The following is a 20,627-nucleotide window of genomic DNA, read 5'->3' on the forward strand; positions in this document are numbered from 1 at the left end:
CCTACCCCTTAATGCCATGGCTCATGAAGCCGTACACAGGCAGCCTGGACAGGAGTCAGGAGCTGTTTAACTACAGGCTAAGCAAGTGCAGAATGGTGGTAGAATGTGCATTTGGCCGTTTAAAAGGTCGCTGGCGATCATTATTGACTCGCTCTGACCTCAGCCAAAGAAATCTCCCCATTGTTATTTCTGCTTGCTGTGTGCTCCACAATCTCTGTGAAAGTAAGGGGGAGACCTTTATGGCGGGGTGGGAGGCTGAGGCAAATCGCCTGGCTGCTGATTACGCGCAGCCAGACACCAGGGCGATTAGAAGAGCACACCAGGAAGCGCTGTGCATCAGAGAAGCTTTAAAAAACAGTTTCATGACTGGCCAGGCTACAGTGTGAAATATCTGTTTGTTTCTCCTTCATGAAAACCCGCCCCCTTTATTGACTGATTTTCTGTAAGGAACCCACCCTCCCCCTTCCCCCAGCTTTCTTTCAAACCAAATAAAGTCACTATCATTTAAAAATCATTTATTCTTTATTAATAGATTAGAAAAAGAGGGAGGGAACCCGGGTGGTATTTGGGAGGAGGATTGCTGGGAAGGAAAAAGCCACAAAGAAAAGGTTAAAAAAATGACAGCCTTTTGCTTGGGCTGTCTACTGGGGTGGAATGGGAAGGTGTACGGAGCCTCCCCCCCCGTGTTCTTACACGTCTGGGTGAGGAGGATACGGAACATGGGGAGGGGGGAGGGGGGAACAGGGGCTGAAGCAGCAGTCTGTTTTCCAGCAGCCGTTCCTGAAGCTCCACCAGACGCCGGAGCATGTCTGTTTGCTCACGCAGCAGCACCAGCGTTGCATCCTGCCTCCTCTGGTCTTCCTGCCGCCACCTCTCATCTTGAGCGTCTCTCCTCTCCTCACGTTGGTCCCTCCTGTCCTCACGTTGGTCCCTCCTGTCCTCACATTGGTCCCTCATGTCCTCACGTTGGTCCCTCCTGTCCTCACGTTCACTGGCTTCTTTCCTATACTTTGAAACTGTTTCCTTCCACTCATTCAGATGAGCTCTGTCACTGCGGCTGGATTCCATAATTTCAGAAAACATCTCGTCTCGCGTTCTCTTCTTACGACGCCTTATCTGTGATAACCTTCGGGATGGAGGAGGGAGGCTTGAGGAATTTGCAGCTGCTGTAGGGAGGGGAAAAAAGAGAGAATTGTTTAAAAAGCTACATTTTGCAGAACAATGCTTATACTCTTTCACGGTGACCAACACTATTCACATTACATAGCACATGTGATTTCTGTGTAAGGTCACATTTTGCCTCTTAATGCTGAGTGCCTGTGGCTTTCCTGCTAGAGATCACAGGTCTGGGCAACAGAATTTGGCTTGCATGCGGCCATGGTAAGCCATTGTTTTACAGCTTCTGCGCCCTCCTTTCCCACATACCAAGCATAGCCTGTAGAGTGCTGCGGTTTTTCTGTTAACATTCAGCAGCAGCAGCAGAAAACAAACTAACCACCCCCCCCTCTCGCCATGAATTCTCTGGGATGATCGCTTTACCCCTCCCCCCCCACCGCGTGGCTGGTATCAGGGAAGATCCCTGCAGGCACCAAACTAACCACCCCCCCCTCTCGCCATGAATTCTCTGGGATGATCGCTTTACCCCTCCCCCCCCACCGCGTGGCTGGTATCAGGGAAGATCCCTGCAGGCACCAAACTAACCACCCCCCCCCCGCTGCCGCCCCCCTCCCGCCATGAATTCTCTGGGATGATCACAGTACCCCTCCCCCCACCGCGTGGCTGGTAACAGGGAAGATCCCTGCTAGCCAAACGCGAAAAACTCAGGGCCAATTTCCCATCTGTGCTTGGCTAACTGCAGGGAAGGATTTATTTTCCACCACAGGCAAACAGCCCAGTAGGAACGGCCACCTCTGTCCCCTTAATTAAGTTCCCGTATTTCAACCAGGTTACCAGGAGTGATATCACTCTCCTGAGGATTACACAACAAGATAAAGAACGGATGTTGCTTGAATGCCAGCAAACACCGGGACCATACGCTGCCAGGCTTTGTCAGGCAATGATACCAGATTACTTGCTGCAAGCATGGCGTGGTCAAGTGTCCTACCATGGAGGAGGGAATAAGGATGCACTGCCCAGAAACCTTGTGGCAAGGCTTTCGGAGTACCTCCAGGAGAGCTTCATGGAGATGTCCCTGGAGGATTTCCGCTCCATCCCCAGACACGTTAACAGACTTTTCCAGTAGCTGAACTGACCGCGAATGCATCCCAAGTCCTCAGGGCAAAGTAATCATTAAAAACCGTTTGCTTTTAAAACAAGTTTTATATTTTAAAAGGTAAACTCACCTGAGGTCCCTTCCATGGGGTCAGAGTCTTGGGTACTGGCTTGGGAGGCTTGGGAGGGTACTTCAGTCAGGGTGAGAAAAAGATCCTGGCTGTTGGGGAGAACGGAGTGCTGTGTGCTCTCTGCAAGCTCATCCTCATCCTCCTCCTCCTCCTCTCCCCCATCGGCAGAATCCTCAGGCATCGCTGATGAGACTATCCCTGACCCAGAATCCACGATCACAGGTGGGGTAGTGGTGGCAGCCCCCCCTAGAATTGCATGCAGCTCGGCGTAGAAGCGGCATGTCCGCGGCTCTGACCCGGAGCGACCGTTTGCCTCCTTTGTTTTTTGATAGGCTTGTCTGAGCTCCTTGACTTTCACGCGGCACTGCTCAGAGTCCCTATTGTGGCCTCTCTCCATCATGCCCTTGGAGATTTTTTCAAAAGTTTTTGCATTTCGTCTTTTAGAACGAAGTTCTGCAAGCACTGAATCCTCTCCCCATACAGCGATCAGATCCAGTACCTCCCTCACGGTCCATGCTGGTGCTCTTTTTCGATTATCAACCTGCATGGTTACCTGTGCTGATGAGCTATCTGTGGTCACCTGTGCTCTCCACGCTGGGCAAACAGGAAATGAAATTCAAATGTTCGCGGGGCTTTTCCTGTCTACCTGGCCAGTGCATCCGAGTTTAGATTGCTGTCCAGAGCGGTCACAATGATGCACTGTGGGATAGCTCCCGGAGGCCAATACCATCGAATTGCGGCCAGACTATCTCTAATTCGAAATGTTAAAATCGATTTTGGCGCTACTCCGCTCGTCGGGGTGGAGTACAGAAATCGATTTAAAGGGCCCTTTACATCGAAATAAATAGCATCGTTGTGTGGACGGTTACAGGGTAAATTCGAATTAAAGCTGATAAATCCGAATTAAAGTCGTAGTGTAGACCAGGCCTTAGAGACTAACACATTTATTTCAGCATAAGCTTTCGTGGGCTATAGCTCACTGTGTGTTTCACTCTATGCAGCTGAAGAAGTGAGCTGTAGCCCACAAAAGCTTATGCTGAAATAAATTTGTTAGTCTCTAAGGTGCTACAAGTACTCCTGTTCTTTTTCCTAATAGGAGTGTGTTTCTATCTGTGTCACCAAAGTAAAAGGGTCAGAGTGCAACACCAGACTGGAAAAACATGGTTGTGCTTGGACATAAGGTGGTGTCATATGTACACATACAAGAGATGTTAAGAGTAACAAGAAGGGTTTCTTCAGGTACGTTAGTAACAAAAAGAAAGTCAAGGAAAGTGTGGGCCCCTTACTGAATGAGGGAGGCAATTTAGTGACAGAGGATGTGGAAAAAGCTAATGTACTCAATGCTTTTTTTGCCTCTGTCTTCACAAACAAGGTCAGGTCCCAGACTGCTGCACTGGGCACAGTGGGGAGGAGGTGACCAGCCCTCTTTGGAGAAAGAAGTGGTTCGGGACTATTTAGAAAAACTGGATGAGCCCAAGTCCATGGGGCCGGCTGCGCTGCATCCGAGGGTGCTAAAGGAGTTGGTGGATGTGATTGCAGAGCAATTGGCCATTATCTTTGAAAACTCATGGTGATTGGGGGAGGTGCCAGATGACTGGAAAAAGGCTAATGTAGTGCCCATCTTTAAAAAAGGGAAGGAGTAGGATCTGGGAAACTACAGGCCAGTCAGTCTCACCTCAGTCCCTGGAAAAATCATGGAGCAGGTCCTCAAGGAATCAATTCTGAAGCACTTAGTGAAGAGGAAAGTGATCAGGAACAGTCAGCATGGATTCACCAAGGGCAAGTCATGCCTGACTAACCTAATTGCCTTCTGTGAGGAGATAACTGGGTCTGTGGATGAGGGGAAAGCAGTGGATGTGTTATTCCTTGACTTTAGCAAAGCTTTTGATATGGTCTCCCACAGTATTCTTGCCAGCAAGTTAAAGACGTATGGGATGGATGAATGGACTATAAGGTGGATAGAAAGCTGGCTAGATCATCAGGCTTAACGGGTAGTGATCAATGGCTCCATGTCTAGTTGGCAGCCGGTATCAAGCGGAGTGCCCCAAGGGTCGGTCCTGGGGCCAGTTTTGTTCAATATCTTCATTAATGATCTGGAGGATGGCGTAGACTGCCATTTTTGCAGTCTACGCAAGTTTGCAGATGACACTAAACTGGGAGGAGTGGTAGATATGCTGGAGGGTAGGGATAGGATACAGAGGGACCCAGACAAATTAGAGGATTGGGCCAAAAGAAACCTGATGAGGTTCAACAACAAGGACAAGTGCAGAGTCCTGTACTTAGGACGGAAGAATTCCATGCGCTGTTACAGACTGGGGACCGAATGGCTAGGCAGCAGTTCTGTAGAGTCTGCGGGGAACTATTACTGTGCTTTGTTTGACAATAAACCTGACCGGGTGCCTTCGTACCTTATCGGGGTCTGCTGTGTCAGCTATCTGCGCAGAGCCAGGGCAGCACACAGAGGAACACACACACGCAGCCGACTGTTATCATCATTGAACAGAGCAGAGCACCATATTACAATCCCATTTCAGGAAAGATGTGGAGAAATTGGAGAAAGTCCAGTGAACAGCAACAAAAATGATTAAAGGTCTAGAAAACGTGACCTATTAATGAAGATGGGGAAAAATTGGGTTTGTTTAGTTTGGAGAAGAGAAGACTCGGGGGTGGGTGGGAGGGGGAGAGACATGATAAAAGGTTGTTACAAGGAGGAGGGAGGGAAAAATTGTTCTCGTTTAACTCCTGAGGCTAGGACAAGAAGCAATGGGCTTAAATTGCAGCAAGGGAAGTTTAGACTGGACATTAGGAAAAATTTCCTAACTGTCAGGGTAATTAAACACTGGAACAAATTGCCTAGGGAGGGTGTGGAATCTCTCATTGGAGGTTTTTAAGAACAGGTTGGACAAATACTTGTCAAGAATGGTCCTCTCTTGAGTGCAAGGGGACTGGATTAGATGATTTCTCTACGTCCCTTCCAGTCCTACACTTCTATGATTCTATTCTATGATTTACAAAGAGTGAGATAACAATGGACAAGATAAGCCAGGAACATAAAGATGTACATGGACAGCGTGTGAACAGAGCATGCTGTACAGGGATTGGTTCCTACAAAGTAACCAAGCCAATCCCAAAACATGTAAAGTAGGGCTGTCAGGCGATTAAAAAATTAATCAAACTGTTAATAATAAACATTTATTTTAATATTTTTGGATGTTTTCTATATTTTCAAATAGATTGGTTTCAATTACAACACAAAGAACAAGGAGTACTTGTGGCACCTTAGAGACTAACACATTTATTTGGGCATAAGCTTTTGTGGGCTAAAACCTACTTCATCAGATGCATGCAGTAGAAAATACAGTAGGAAGATATATATATATATATATAATATATATATATATATAATATATATATACAGAGAACATGAAAAAATGGGGGTTGCCGTACCAACTCTAACGAGACTAATCAATTAAGGTGAGGTATTATCAGCAGGAGGAAAAAAAACTTTTGTAGTGATAATCAGGATGGCACATTTCCAACCGTTGACAAGAAGGCATGAGTAACAGTTGGGGAAAAATTAGCATGGGGAAATAGTTTTTAGCTTGTGTAATGTCATGCTAATTTTGTAATGTCATTACACAAACTATTTCCCCATGCTAATTGTGTAATGTCACTCACATCTTCTTATCAACTGTTTGAAATGGGTTTTTTTCTCCTGCTGATAATAGCCCACCTTAACTGATTAGTCTCGTTAGAGTTGGTATGGCAACCCCCATTTTTTCATGTTCTCTGTGTGTGTATGTATATATATATATATGTATGTGTATATATATATATATATATATATATATGATCTCTTCCCAAGACTTTCCTGTAACTAAGCTGACAGTCCCTTCTCTAGTTTCACTTATGAGGAGTATATAGTAGCCATTTCGTTGGGCTTAGTTCCTTTCCCCCCCCCTCTACTTTTAATAAAATCTTGTTTTAAGGAATTCTACTATTGGATGGTAGTACAATCACTCTGTCCAAGGAGAAAAGAATCCATCAACCTCAAAAGGAGAGAATTTTTCACTTGACCAGAGCTCAAAGAGCCTCTGGTCACTTTGGCTAAACAGAATGTGTCCCTTTGCAAAATCAAACACTGACAAATAAGAGAGCAGGACACTGTATGATTTCTAGAGCTGATATAGGGCAATTTGTTCAGCAGCGTGATGTAAGCTTTGTTATGATTGCATCATCCATGACTTCTAGGAATAACATGATGCAATTCATATCATGTATGACGCAATACCAGCTTCAGATTGCATCATTCATTGTTTTGCCTAAAAAGCAAGTACTGTCCAAACCCAGTCATAGATTTATTCATAGATCCAGTCAAAGATGTATTTTAGTCATTTCTGGTTTAAATTGAGATCGCTTCCCTTTGTAACTCACTTATCCTCCACCATTCCCAAGTCAAGGGTCGTATATACTTAGGGTGACCAGACGTCCCGATTTTATCGGGACTGTCCCGATATTTCCTTGTTTGTCCAGTGTCCCGACCGCATCTCGGTCTGGACACTGGACAAACAAGGAAATGCCCCGGAGCCTAGAGCCCGGAAGTGCTCGCACCCCCCCCCCGCCCCGACTCCGCCCCCTCCTCCCCCGATTGGCTCCCTCCCCGAATCCCCGCCTCTTCCCCGGGCTCACCATTCCCCCTCCCTCCACAAGCGCTGGAGGGAGGCCCGGGAGACGCAGGGGAAGCACCGGGCCGGGGTGAGTAAGAGTCCGGCCTGGTCCCGAGCAGGCAGGACTCAGTTGGGTGGTTGGGAGAGGAGGGGGATGGCCCGCGGGGCCAGGTGGCGGCTGTTCTCACCCCCTGGGCAGCGGGACACGGGAGCAGCCGCTGCTGCAGCTCCCACTGCCGCGGGGGGAGGAAGCGGCCATGGCGCTCGGCGGCTGCGGCTCTGGAGCCTCCGAACCCCCCGAGCCGGGGCCTGCTGCGGGGACCCAGCAGCACGTACGCTGCGCCCAGCCCCTGGCCAGTCGCGTCTGGGCTGCTGCCCAGCTGGTGCTATCCCGCGGCGGCCCCGGGGCGGAGGCATCGGCAGCCCAGCCCTGTTCGTTCCCCTGCGGGACGGAGAGGCTGGGGCCTGCTGCCCCCACTCCGGGGCCGCCGCGGGATTGCACCAGCTGGGCAGCAGCCCAGATGCGACTGGCCAGGGGCTGGGCTGGGCGCAGCGTGCGCGCTACTGGGTCCCCGCAGCAGGCCCCGGCTCGGGGGGTTCGGGGGCGCCAGAGCTGCAGCCGCAGAGCGCCATGGCCGCTTCCTCCCCCCGCGGCAGTGGGAGCTGCAGCAGCGGCTGCTCCCGAGTCCCGCTGGCCGGGGGTGAGAACAGCCGCCGCCTGGCCCCGCGGGCCACCCCCCTCCTCGCCCTACCACCCAACTGAGTCCTGCCTGCAAGGGACCAGGCCGGACTGTTACTCACCCCGGCCCCGCGCTTCCCCTGCGTCTCCCGGGCCTCCCTCCAGCGCTTGCGGAGGAAGGGTTTTTTTTTTTTTGGCCCCACCCCCCGCCATGCCCCCCCCCCCCCCGCGTCACCCCCACTCCCCCCGCGTCCCGATATTTGTCTTGGGTGATCCGGTCACCCTATATATACTGACCCAATAGCATATCTTGAAAACTAGAGCCAATCAACAATTTTAAGCATCATTTTCGTTCTCAGTGACCCGGAATTAGTAACGTTTGACTACATTTATTTCAGAAGCATTTTGGCTGTAGAGCAGTGTTATAGGCAGTTTGTACAGAAATGAGCCAACTCTTAAACTGGTATAATGAGTAATACCCCCAGCCCTTATCACCTTGAGCACACAACCATGAACCTACATATAGGGGACGGGGTCATTCAAAATGTATCTACATCCCGCCAGGAGATGTCGTGGCTGGGCCCTGAGAAATCAAATGAAAGCACTAGTATATGCTCTCATACTTCAGGCCTGGTTTTCAGCTCCTAGCAGAGAGGGGAATTAGAAATGGTATGATTCTTTCAACCACTTTACTAACTGTATTTACTAGTTTTCCTCTTGTACTTATAGCAACCTCAATAATTGGAAAATCTTTGACCAGCTGAGTTATTGATCAAGTGAGCCTAGGTAGCCATTTTATACATACATTCCTATTATATGTCTGTCTTTAACATTCTCTGTGGTAGACTTTACTTTGTACATTGCTTGTGAATACTATAACTTAAGTACTCTGATATTTTAGACTCAGATGCTTTCCTGGAGATGTTACCCTTAAGTGAAACAATTGCTCACAGGGAAGATCTTTCTAATCCCCTTGACCTGGATAGAATAGAGACTGTTTGACCATGCTGGTTTACATGTGTTTCAATGGAGTTATGCTGATTTATGCCAGCTGAGGATCTTCTCTCCTCCACCCTCTTCTGCCCCCCCCCCCCATCTCTAGTGTATTGTGATGTGAATACTTGTTTAATTCCAGAACAAGCTGGGGAGACTGCTTGAAGAGTGCAACTCACAGGGTTGCACATCTAAGAGTCAGAGTAAAACTTAATTCCTGTATGCATTTAACAGTGGGAAGTATGTTTCTTCCTGGTCCTCTGAGCTGAATACGTAAAAAAACTGGCACTGTGACACCACATTGTATTGAATTAAAGGAATAAGACTCTTTTCCAGTAAATGGGTGGTGGCAAGTCTTTAGATATCAGTGTTTATATTTAGATGGGGAAAGTGAAAGAGGAGATGTCTGTTAATCTTTAATAATTTGGACCCCAATTAAAATCCCCATGTGTTATATGTGTTATCCCCTCATTTTCAATTCCTTAATGTTTATAGGTGCCCATAAAAATAAGAGAAGTCACAAAGTTCAGCATCTAAACGTTTGGCTTTGGTTTATATCTCTCTCTTTAGGGCAGAGCATGAAGTTTAATTTTCACTTTCTAAATCTCTGTGATACTCACGTGACTGCCTCCAAGTGTCCATATAAAGCGCAGTGGGGGAACAGATCAAGCATTCTAGGCAGAATTCTTATGCTGTAACTTCATCTGCTCTCAGCTTTGCAAAGATGACAGATCAAGGAAAGACTTCAGCTGCCTCTTCAGGGTAAGTCATTGTTGCCAAACATGCCATCGTTATGAGAAGTGTTGTAAAAAAATTGAAATTCATTTTTTCCCCAAAATTTTGATTTTTTTTAAGTGAAAATATTCCAGTTCTAATTTATTTGTTGTTTGCAAACTAATTATTAAATGTCAGTTCATTAACATATAAAGCACTTTAATAAATGCTAGGTGCTATTATGATTACACCTAATGTTTTGTCATTGCCTTCTCTCAGTTTAATATTTTGTCTTGTGATCTATTACATGGGGAGTTCCAGTATGGGATTGCAAACTGGAAAATAGAAAATGTAATAAATATGCTTTTCACACTTTGATATTTTCAACTACTCTGGAAAGAAAATACACGTTTTGAGGCTAATGGGCCATTTCTTCTTTAGTGGGCGGGATAGATATCATTCAGCTCTACTTACTATATTTCTATGATTCGTGGCCACCTCTTTGTGATGCAACACATTAATTGCTATGGCTGTGTCTCTATTTCTATTTTTAAATGTCTTCTTTCTCTTGCGATAAGAATAGTGTCTGTCTATTGACTTTCAAGGATGAATTACAGGCACTTCTGCAATTTTATGTAATGTCATGGAATGAGTCACCCAACTGCAGACCGGGGTGAAAGTCACTCACTGAAGTCACTGGAAGTTTTTCCATTATGCGGCCAGGACTCTGTAATAATCAAAGTAGTGATGACTCCAAAGAATCCAGCCCAGGTTTTACACAGGACCGAGTCCTTGAAGGAATAGACCAATGTGGGAAATAGTTTCAAGCTGGTACCTAACAATGTCAGGTGTATCCAGTGAAGCAGCTTCTTCTTTCCCCTAATAGTACATCTTAGTGTATTAAAAGGTCCTTTCAGACACGCCAGTAAAAATATCAATGGTTTTCCCAAATCAGCTGGTTTGATTGTCATACTTCCATACTTATGCTAGTAATCAATCTTAGATGGAGCCCATTTTCCCAGTTTTATATGTCACTATAGTCAATAAGAAAAACTGTATATGATGAAGGAAGAACTATAATTTTGTTATAACACTCTTTTTGTAAAGATTAGCGGGGCTACAAGTAATTAACTTTTGGATGGAAGATGTTTCTGGTATAGGAAGACTGAGAAAACAAATCCACAGATATCTTTCATCTGTTTTTCCTTTGCCATAATTTTGGGATAAAGAGCCTATGTCTGCAATACTGTAACATAGTGTGAAGACACTAGACAGTTAGAAAACAATTTCAGAGGCCAAAGGTGCAATTCACAGGGATGATACTACATCACCTGTAGTGATGCATTTTTGAAGAGAGTGGAGCAACATCAGATTTCAGGTATTAGGGTTTATGGTTGTGAATGGCAATGGACACACATACTTCAAGCAGTTTTGGATTGTTTTTTTACAATATTTAATTTCTGGAGGAATCATCAAAGAGGAGGAAACTTTCCTTTCCTGGTGAAGGAATGAATTTAGAACAGTGTCCAAGATTGTCTCTTGGCAGATAAGAATGTGTCCATCCCTTACATGTAACCTGTTGGTTGTGGGAAGCAGTGCATGGGTGCAGGATGTTGTGAACATTCACTGGATTGTGAGGAAATCAGAGTTTTATATGCTTGCTTTGTTAAGAAATGTCTTCCCCATTTATCTGATTTCTAGTTATGGGTCTCTATTGTGGTAGTTATTAAGAATTCTCAGGGCCAGATCCTCAGTTGAATAGATCGAAATAGATGGAGAGACACTGATTTATACCAGTTGAATATCTAACTAACATAGCTCCATTGATTAGCTGATCTACAGAAGCTGAGGATCCAGGCCCATATAGCAGTGGTTAATCATAGGTCATTGCTCCAAAACCACAGCCAAGACTTGATGTGTCACTTATCACAAATAGTTCCTCAGGGGTATAGGAGATTGATGGGGGCAGTGATCAAGTGTTTCTCTAGCCTCTCTGCATTTCCTGTCCAGAGGCATTCCTCATCTTCCACTTGATCATGTTGTCATAGGTCTTTGCCACCCCAGCTCTCCCTCGATTTAGAGTACACCAGTGTTTTTTTCTTTGAGGTCAGTGCCTGGAGGGAGTTGTCCTGAATGAAGCAGGTTCTCCAGGATCACTGGCATTTTTTGTAACTCTGTAGCCTTCCACGGAGGTATTTTGGGGTAAGGGATTTTCAGAGGCAAAGCTCTTTCTGGACTTCCACTCTTGGGTGGTGGAATGTGGCCATGAAGTGGATGTTTTAGCTCATGCACCTGTTTTTTGTGTTGTTTTTTATTGAGGGTATGCTGTCTCACTGATGGTGATGCAGTCCCAGTGAGGCAGTCCACTGACAGTGTGGGAGTCCGTTTCAAAATCCCTGTGATCATTCTACAGGATTGAGTTTAATATTAATTTTGTCTGCATGGCTCCTTTAAGCAGAAAACTGGAAGGTAAATGCACTTTAGTTTCAGATGCAAAGAATACGCCAACATAATAGCACCATCTAGCTGTTATATAGTTCTATTATGTTGGAGTATTCTTTGCCTCTGAAACTAAAGTGGATTTACCCTCCAGTTTTCTATTCACAGTCAAACTGATTCAAGGATCCTTTGGGTCAAGGAACAGATACGGCTGCTGATGTGAAGAGTCTGTCTGTGGTTGAGACACTGCAGAGTTCTGAGCCAATGTCAGTGCCATAGGTAGCTGATTTATTTTCAGTGCAGGCAGAAATTTGCAGTTGATATTTATGGAAATTTGAGTCCTGCAGGACAAGGTAGCCCTGGCAATAGTGGCTGGCAATCAACTGGGGATGAATCCTCCAGAAAACACAACACTTAAAACATTTTAGAAGATCAGCCCACTTGTTGATCATTAGTGAACAGTACTGGATGTTGCAACCTGAAATCACCTGCAAATCCACTAGCCCTGATCATGGCCAGATCCATCTCTTCACAGGCACCAGTGCAATAGACAGTGCTACTGTAACTTGCACCCCTTTTGCAAAGGCCCTTGTGAGGCTTTGCAGGGACATAGAATTGCCAATGGAATAGATCTTCTCCAGCAACATACAGGGGCGGCTCCAGGCACCAACGCAGCAAGTGCGTGCCTGGAGCGGCAAGCCGCGGGGGGCGGCGTGCTGGTGGCCATGAGGGCAGGAGTCAGGTGGCCTTTGGCGGCATGTCTGCTGGAGGTCCGCTGGTCCCACGGCTTCGGCGGCAATTCGGTGCCGAAGGCACCGGACTGGCAGATCACCCGCAGAAACTCCGCCGAATCTGCATCACCAGCGGACCACCCGCAGGCATGCTGCCGAAGGCTGCCTGACTTCTGTGCTTGGGGCAGCAAAAAACATAGAGCCGCCCTTGGCAACACCTTCCCACCCCAAATCTGCCTCCTCCACCTGTACCCTACACCGACTGTGCCCAGCCTATACTCAGGTTTGGAATAGAGGTGACACAGCGTTAGTAGAGCTTTCTGTGCCAAGCGTATTGCCGAAAGGTGGGGGCCTTGCACCTGCCCTAGGTTTCCTTTGTGCTAGCCTCGCTGGAGTAAAAGGGCCACAGGGCAATGATAAATCAGGGCCCATTTTGTATTAATAATTTTTAAAAATTAAAGGGCCCGAATCCTGAGATTTGATAAGAGCTCCCACTGACTCCTGGCTCTCAGGATCAGGCCCATTGTTACTAAACATAATCATGATGACTGATCTTTCTGTAGGCAGCCATTATACAGTGAACAGCAACATTTAAAACAACCCGCGTTTCCTCCCACTCTCAGGAAAAAAGCAACCAACAGTTCAGGACATAAATGCCTGGCCAGGAAAAATAACTTTTTTCCACTTGAAACTCCAGGGGAAATTTAGGTTAATGGAATGTAACTATCTGATCTGAATTTGGCCAGAACCCAGGAGTTAACACCCTAATTTCTATAGCAGTTTTCATGGGATCTTTAATGACCACAAATGGCAAGACTTCAGATTTATGTCTGAAATATATCACCCCTAGTTGCATACTAGGGCACTGGTTCACTTACTATGTAGTCTTTGTGTAGCCACTCAGATACATAGCATGATCTATAACAAATTTGATTAAATTCCCTCAATATGACTAAAAACAAAAGCTTGATTTTAAGTCACACTATTACATTAAGATTTCATATATAAAAAGCCTCACTTGTTACTAATAACTAGATATTTAAAATATTTTTATTTTACTTAATATAATGAATGTACTAGTCCCTACTTCAACTTTTTGGTTCACTTCTTGCATTTCTTTAGACTTGGGCAATGGTAATTTACTTTTGTTTATAGTCCTATTCTTTTCAGTTTCACTTCGATCCTCATGGGTTTGGAACAATGCTTCTGTGTTTGACCCTAAATAAAAGACACTTATTTTTCTCACTGTTGCCAACTCTCATGATTTTTATCATGAGGCTTTATTCTTCATAAAGCCTCAGCTTCTGGAGTCAGGTGATTATCTAAGAATCTCAGCTTCGATTTAAACAAAAGCACATTTCTAACCCTCACTGTTGTGGAGGAAAGCTTGCAAGCATGAAACATAAATGCTCAAAACCAAGAAGGCTAATAAAAAGAACCCCAATGTATTATTTTTTAAATCTTATGAGTTTTGGGTGCCTGAATAATGATTTTTGAAAGCTTAGGGTTGGCATTGCTGTTTCATTGACAAAAAGAAATCATGTATGTGTGTGTGTGTGTGGGGGGGGGCGGAAATCATTCATATTAGGGTTTGTAACCAAACCCCTTTGTCATAACTATCAAGGGAAGGGTAACAGCTGTCCTTTGTACAGTACTATAAAATCCCTCCTGGCCAGAGACTCCAAAATCCTTTTCCCTGTAAAGGGTTAAGAAGCTCAGGTAACCTGGCTGGCATCTGACCCAAAGGACCAATAAGGGGGCAAGATACTTTCAAATCTTGTGGGGGGGAAGGCTTTTGTTTGTGCTCTTTGTTTGGGTTGTTCGTTCGCTCTTGGGACTGAGAGGGACCAGACATCAATCCAGGTTCTCCACATCTTTCTAAACAAGTCTCTCCTATTTCAAACTTGTAAGTAAATAGCCAGGCAAGGCATTTTAGTTTTACTTTGTTTTCTCAACTTGTAAATGTACCTTTTACTAGAGTGTTTATCTTTGTTTGCTGTACTTTGAACCTAAGACTAGAGGGGAGTTCTCTGAGCTCTTTAAGTTTGATTACCCTGTAAAGTTATTTTCCATACTGATTTTACAGAGATGATTTTTACCTTTTTCTTTAATTAAAAGCCTTCTTTTTAAGAACCTGATTGATTTTTCCTTGTTTTTAGATCCAAGGGGGTTGTATCTGTATTCACCAGGAGTTGGTGAAAGGAAGGAGGGGGAATGGTTAATTTCTCCTTGTTTTAGATCCAAGGGGGTTGGATCTGTATTCGCCAGGAGTTGGTGAAAGGAAGAAGGGGGAATGGTTAATTTCTCCTTGTTTTAGATCCAAGGGGGTTGGATCTGTATTCACCAGGAGCTGGTGGGAGAAAGAAGGGGGGATGGTTAATTTCTCCTTATTTTAAGATCCAAGGGGTTTGGATCTGTACTCACCAGGGAATTGGTGAAAGGTTTCTCAAGGCTTCCCAGGGAAGGGAATTAGCCTTGAGATGGTGGCAGCGGACCAGAGCTAAGCTGGTAGTTAAGCTTAGAAGCCTTCATGCAGGCCCCCACATTGTACCCTAAAGTTCAAAGTGGGGATACAGCCTTGACACCCTTAAAATATATTTAGCTTTTTTTGGGGGGGGGTGTGCAGAATATTGGCCCACAAGAACTGGCTGTGCCCTCTGAAATTTCAATGTGAATTCACTGTGGACATTCTTCTTTTGCAGGGATTTTCAAACAACTAAGCCCAAGACTGTGTCTGACCAGGGAAAAGAAGAATCTGAAGAGGAATATGGGCCCCAGGTGGGTATTTCCTGCTGAACTATACCTGAGTATAAGGAGGACCAGACTTAAACTGTTTTGAATCTTTCAAGATGTGCTGCTAATGGCCACTCAAAGAAGATTTTGTCTATTGCTTCTGGGGGAATTGTGCCACTGCATAATGCAGAATTAATGTTCCACACAGAATTTAATTTTTCCGGCAGAATTGGCACTGCAGAGCTGCTGGCTGCTGCTAGGGGCTGCTGGACCTAGCAGAGCCAGCCCCACTTGGTCACATGTGCGACTGGGCTCTCTCTCTCTGTGTGGTAACTGCCAGAGCCAGTGAGCTGTGTCCCATGGGGAGAAGGCAGCTACACCTGGACGCAGAGGGGAGAGGGCTCCTGCTTTCTGGGATGGGAGACAGGGTAAGGGCGGGGAGGATAGCTGGGAGAGGGGGCGTGATTCAAGCTATTCTGTGGGTGACCAAAACTTTAAATTGTGGTTCTCCCTCCCTGCCCCTCCCCCCAGCTTTCAACAAGTATAGGTCATCTCTACCCAGCGGGGCAATAATGAAACTGTGCAGCTGGGCTCTGAGTGGGAGGGGATGTGGGTATCTGGCCCTGTGGCTGGGCTCTGGGTGTGTGTGCAGGTGTCTGGTGTGGCGGGGACCCATGCAGCCCTCTCCAGCACACCCAAATACCCTCTTGCAGCGTGCGCACGCACACACACACACACCCTTCCAGCACTCACCCCTCCTCCTGGCAGTATACTTTGTTTGGGAACTTGAAATATGGTAACCCTACAGGGGTAGGGCAAACAAAGGAGAATTGACTAAAAGACCAGAGGGGCAGAGTTTTCCCCCCAAGATATGCCCAGCTGGCATGTGTGACACAGCCAGACTGAGCCAACCAACAAAAGCATAACAGAGATACAGGAATGGGGTTGTCATAGGGGTTTCTTTAACACTCTACTCCTGGGAGACTCTTTTTCACTGTCTGTATTGTTACAGACATACTTGCTGACAGGTATTTTTAAATTACCAAAATAATTGAAACTGGCATGATTATATTGTATTATTTTGACAAAATATGCAGAATTTTTAATTTGACTCCCGGTGGAATTCTGCCCCAAAGCATCTATACACAATTGGACTGGTATAATTACAATTATATATTTCAAAATCAATTTAGTTAAACTGGTAGAAACCCCTGTATGGACATCCTTGAATCCATGTAAACATAGTTCACATTGGGGTTTTTTTTTATTAAACTTAATTCAGTAAGGAATTGACTTAAAATTTCTTAACGATTGTAGCAGTAATTTTGTTCCTCCTGCATGCTGGGAGTTCCAGGAAGAATTCTGTCTCAGGAAATAGCTCCTGAAGCTGTGCAATATTGTGTGCAATTTTTTCAATCTAACCCTAACACTATACGCTCTTTAGGGTAGGACCTGTCTCTTTTTTCCCTTAGGTCTGTAAAGTGACAGGTAAATTATGGTACCGTATTAAAACTTATTTCAATAATAAAACAAACAATATGATGCAGAGGCAACTTTTGATTATTCATTTATGATATTCATTGTGTTTTAATTGAATCTCACAAGATGTTTATCTCTATCTCCAGTATATTAACATTGGTCAAAATCACCACAGCACCAGCTCTGACTCCTGTTCCTACTACTTTGTTCCGCTGTCCTGGTACAAAGCAGGAAGAAAGCTGGCTACCCTGAGACCACTAATAATTTATTTCAAATATATTCTATAGTACACTACCAGTTCACCTGAACTTTAGGCACCCATATTTGAAAATGTTGGCCAACATTTTATATAGTAAAATTGATTATATGTAACCCACAGACCTTCTGGGTGTGGTGTTCTGTCCCATCTAGTGGCACTGATACCACTTAGAGAGAGAGTTAAATGAGTCTGCTCTACAGCCTTCGCGAACAGCCAGTTGGCTTTTAGTGCATGAACTAAGCTCCAAAGGTCCCTGATTTGATCCCACCCACCGACGACCGGGGTCTGTCGGCATTACATATACACATTATTATAAGCCGCTATACAAATTGTAGCATAGGAAGGCAGCAGCGGCAGTATTACTGAGACATACAGCTTCACTTTCCTAATGATGAGACTCCACATCAGTGAAGAGAACAAGTCCTGAATACTCTGTTCCTTATTTAGCCTCCAATAGTATTAAATGTAACCTTGAATACATCACTTTCAGTTTAGCTCTTTGGGTTGCAGGAGGGAGCTGAGAAGGGAGGGGAAGCCAGTTTTTCCACGCCAGCACATGGGTGAGTGTGAAGGAGGTGATAGTACAAGTGATTACTCTGTATTTACATTGGAAAGAAATGCCCTTGGTTCATTCAATAAAACCAGCTGCCTTGTGGAGGCGAAGGAATTAGTAAAGACACAAGGTAGAATATTGCTGCTCGTGAGCAATATGTAGAGATAAGGAGCAGATCTGTATGTAGTAAAATATTTTCTTTGTTCCCCTTTTCCTCCCCACTTGATCGTATATTGGCTTCAAAAGGACACAGTAGTTGATGGAATATCAAGTGTGGAATATTAGCTCAGAGTTTTTATTCATATGTTACAAAAGGTATTTGTGTCCCATTGTGATTGGCTCTGCTATAGTGGCCATCCTATTCTGATGTTTGCCTTTTAGCTCTTCAACACTTCAGCTATTTGGAACAGATGATAGAACAAAGATTTTTGTTCAAATGAAATTTTTCTTCCATTGATGCTGAATAGACATCCACCTCCAAATATTTCAGACTTCCCCGTGTATCCTTGTGAATGATCTGGAATTCATGCCAATTAGTGCTCAGGCTAGTTAAAACTACTAAAATAGTGAGGGATATCATTTCAGTAAGATTTATAGCTGAATTACATAACCAAAATGTACTGTTGCATGGTGAGTGGGTTTTTTGGTTGAAGAACAAGGGATACAGCTATGTTAGAACAAATCTGTAAGAATCTGCTCAGCAACTGAGGCCCATTGCTCAAGCTTGATGTTATAGCTCCACTTTAATCCAAAATGGCATCTGTGTGGCCTCCCAGATGTATGTAACCTCCAGGGCCAGCTCCAGGGTTTTTGCCACCCCAAGCGGTGGAAAAAAAAAAAAAGAAAAGAAAAGAAAAGAAAAAAAGAAAAAAAAGCCATGATCGCGATCGGTGGCAGCTCCACCGCGCCGCTTTCTTCGGCGGCAATTTGGTGGCAGATCCTTCCTTCCAAGAGGGACCGAGGGACCCGCCGCCGAATTGCCGCCGAAGAGCCCGACGTGCTGCTCCTTCCCCTTGGCCGCCCCAAGCACCTGCTGTTGAGCTGGTGCCTGGAGCTGGTTCTGGTAACCTCCTCCTATGGAAGTATGAGTCCTCACCCCCAAGAGTGTGTTGATTTTTGGATTGTAGAAGAGTTTAGAATCATGAACGGGAGTTAAATTAAAATCTTAACAACCATTACATAAAAGCACTGTGAAGAGCAGCTACTCCCCATTAACTTCTGTTGGTGAAAGAGACAAGCTTTTCAGCTTACACAGATTGGAGCTCAGTATAAAAGCTCAAAAACTTTTGTTTCACAAACCGTAGTCCAATAAAATATTAACTCACCCACCTTGTCTCTCTAATAGCCTGGAACCAACACAGTTACAACAACATTGCATACTCCCCATTATGTTGTTTTTTTAACTAGTTTTTAGGAAAGGCATGGAGTTTCAATAGTAAAACCTTCAAAAGGGCTCTCATCCTTTCTTTTGAATCCCACTGCCGTTTAATAGATTGTCCAGTGTTCCTTACTGCCAAACAGATGGTTGATGTCACAAGAGACATTTAAGCAGCAACTCTCAGGTAACATCAAACAGAAGGCCAGCTGAATGATTGCAATTATCCTAGTATTTTGAGTTTAACATGTGAACTCCCTCTCTGTGGAAGCCTTAATAATAAAAGGGTTTCACTTCCATTTCCACTGCTGTAGATTCTTAGCAAATTAGCAACCGATTGTATAAACTGCAATATTGTGATTCCACATATAATTTATAGCTGGGCATCAAGTCAATAGCCATCAAAGGGGAAAAGTTTAATCCAGCCTATAAATCAATTCCAAAGTCCTCTATTGAAGCAAAACTGCCTGTGCTTTATTCTGATGAACTGAAACTGCTGGAAACAGCCCAGTGTGTCAGAGAAAACAGTTTCTGGCGTATGCTAGCTCAGGTGTATTACAGGAATGGGGAGCCTGGCAATTGTTGCAAATATGGAAAAACAGCATGCTGCAAGTGTAATCCTGTGTATATCTAAACTCCAAATAGTATGCTCATCTATGTGTATATAAAACACAGACACCAACTTCAGACATCTGATCTACCTCTCTTAAACCAGATTTAAATCAGTGTTGCTCCATTGATTTACACCAGCTGAGGAGTTGGCCCTTTATTATTAAAATAAGTAAGAAGCAGGAATAGGCTATAACATACATGTTTAATAATGATGATTGAAGGATAGATTCCTACCAGAGGAAAGCGATTCTATGGTACAGCTTGCTTAAGAGACCAGTAGATGGCAATATCTCTTATCTTTATCAGAATTAGAAATACCTTGAAATCAATATATGCCAAGGAGTTTCTCAGTGGTATGGAGACCCAAGGAAACCCTATTATCTAGCAATTTGTGTCTCAAAATATTGTCTCACTTCAAATTCCAGTTAGCATTAGGATAGAGAAGCGGGGTGGATAGATCTAGACGGAATGTCAAGATAAATTATTCAATTGCTCCCAAACTGAAACTACCATTTAAGAAACTAGGAACCAGAATCTCAGCGGGTGTAAATTGACATAGCTCAATCGAGGTCAATGGACTGCCAGTTTACACCACCTGAAGATCTGGCTCAATATTGGATGCATGTATTATAACAAATGCCTTGCAGCACCCCCAGTGTTAAATTTGCCAAGATTAGCTCCTTACAGCTTCTGAAATATCGCAGTTTGTCACATGAGAAGTGGTCGTTTTTAGGACCCAGAGTTATTTCTGATTGTGCTGCTTTGGAAACCACTATGTAAACTGGGACTGGCCACGGTATCGTCTAGTGTAACCACCTGTATCAGAAAGAAGTGGAGTTAACACATTGCTATCATTCTTCTTGTTTGGTCAAGGAGGGTGAGGATGATGGCTGAAAGCTCCTGTTTTTGGTAGCGTATGCAGGACGAAGGCATGTGGTGACCAGTTCTCCTTGTTGCCATATAATTCTCAATTTCCTATAACAGGTTTTATTATTGTTTTTGTGTTACAGTAGCACTGGCCGACCTCAGTCAGGGATTGGAGCCCCATTAT

At 44.6% G+C, this 20,627-nt stretch overlaps 2 protein-coding genes across 3 annotated transcripts in view; one reads left to right on the forward strand and one right to left on the reverse strand.

Moving 5' to 3' along the window:
* The window catches only part of LOC101938598 (lysine--tRNA ligase-like), a 52,932-nt gene that overhangs the window by 7,624 nt on the left and 24,681 nt on the right, over window positions 1–20,627 (forward strand). The window contains exons 3-4 of one of the 2 annotated variants that reach the window (XM_005281464.5): window positions 9,252–9,443; window positions 15,268–15,343. In XM_005281464.5, coding sequence (XP_005281521.2) covers window positions 9,406–9,443; window positions 15,268–15,343 — 114 coding nt within the window. In that variant the 5' untranslated portion in view covers window positions 9,252–9,405. Of the gene's footprint in view, window positions 1–9,251; window positions 9,444–15,267; window positions 15,344–18,485; window positions 19,152–20,627 lie in introns of those variants that run through there. The other variant, XM_042860417.2, reaches the window with a different exon arrangement.
* LOC135981664 (SRRM2 protein homolog rsr-2-like) lies at window positions 610–3,282 on the reverse strand. Its single transcript, XM_065585164.1, has 2 exons — window positions 2,343–3,282; window positions 610–1,166 (listed from the first exon to the last, which is right to left on the reverse strand). The coding sequence occupies exons 1-2, from the start codon at window positions 2,887–2,889 to the stop codon at window positions 610–612; spliced, it is 1,104 nt and encodes a 367-aa protein (XP_065441236.1). The 5' UTR covers window positions 2,890–3,282.

This window comes from Chrysemys picta, chromosome 2 (assembly GCF_011386835.1).
Source record: "Chrysemys picta bellii isolate R12L10 chromosome 2, ASM1138683v2, whole genome shotgun sequence".
NCBI classification, from domain to species: domain Eukaryota; kingdom Metazoa; phylum Chordata; order Testudines; family Emydidae; genus Chrysemys; species Chrysemys picta.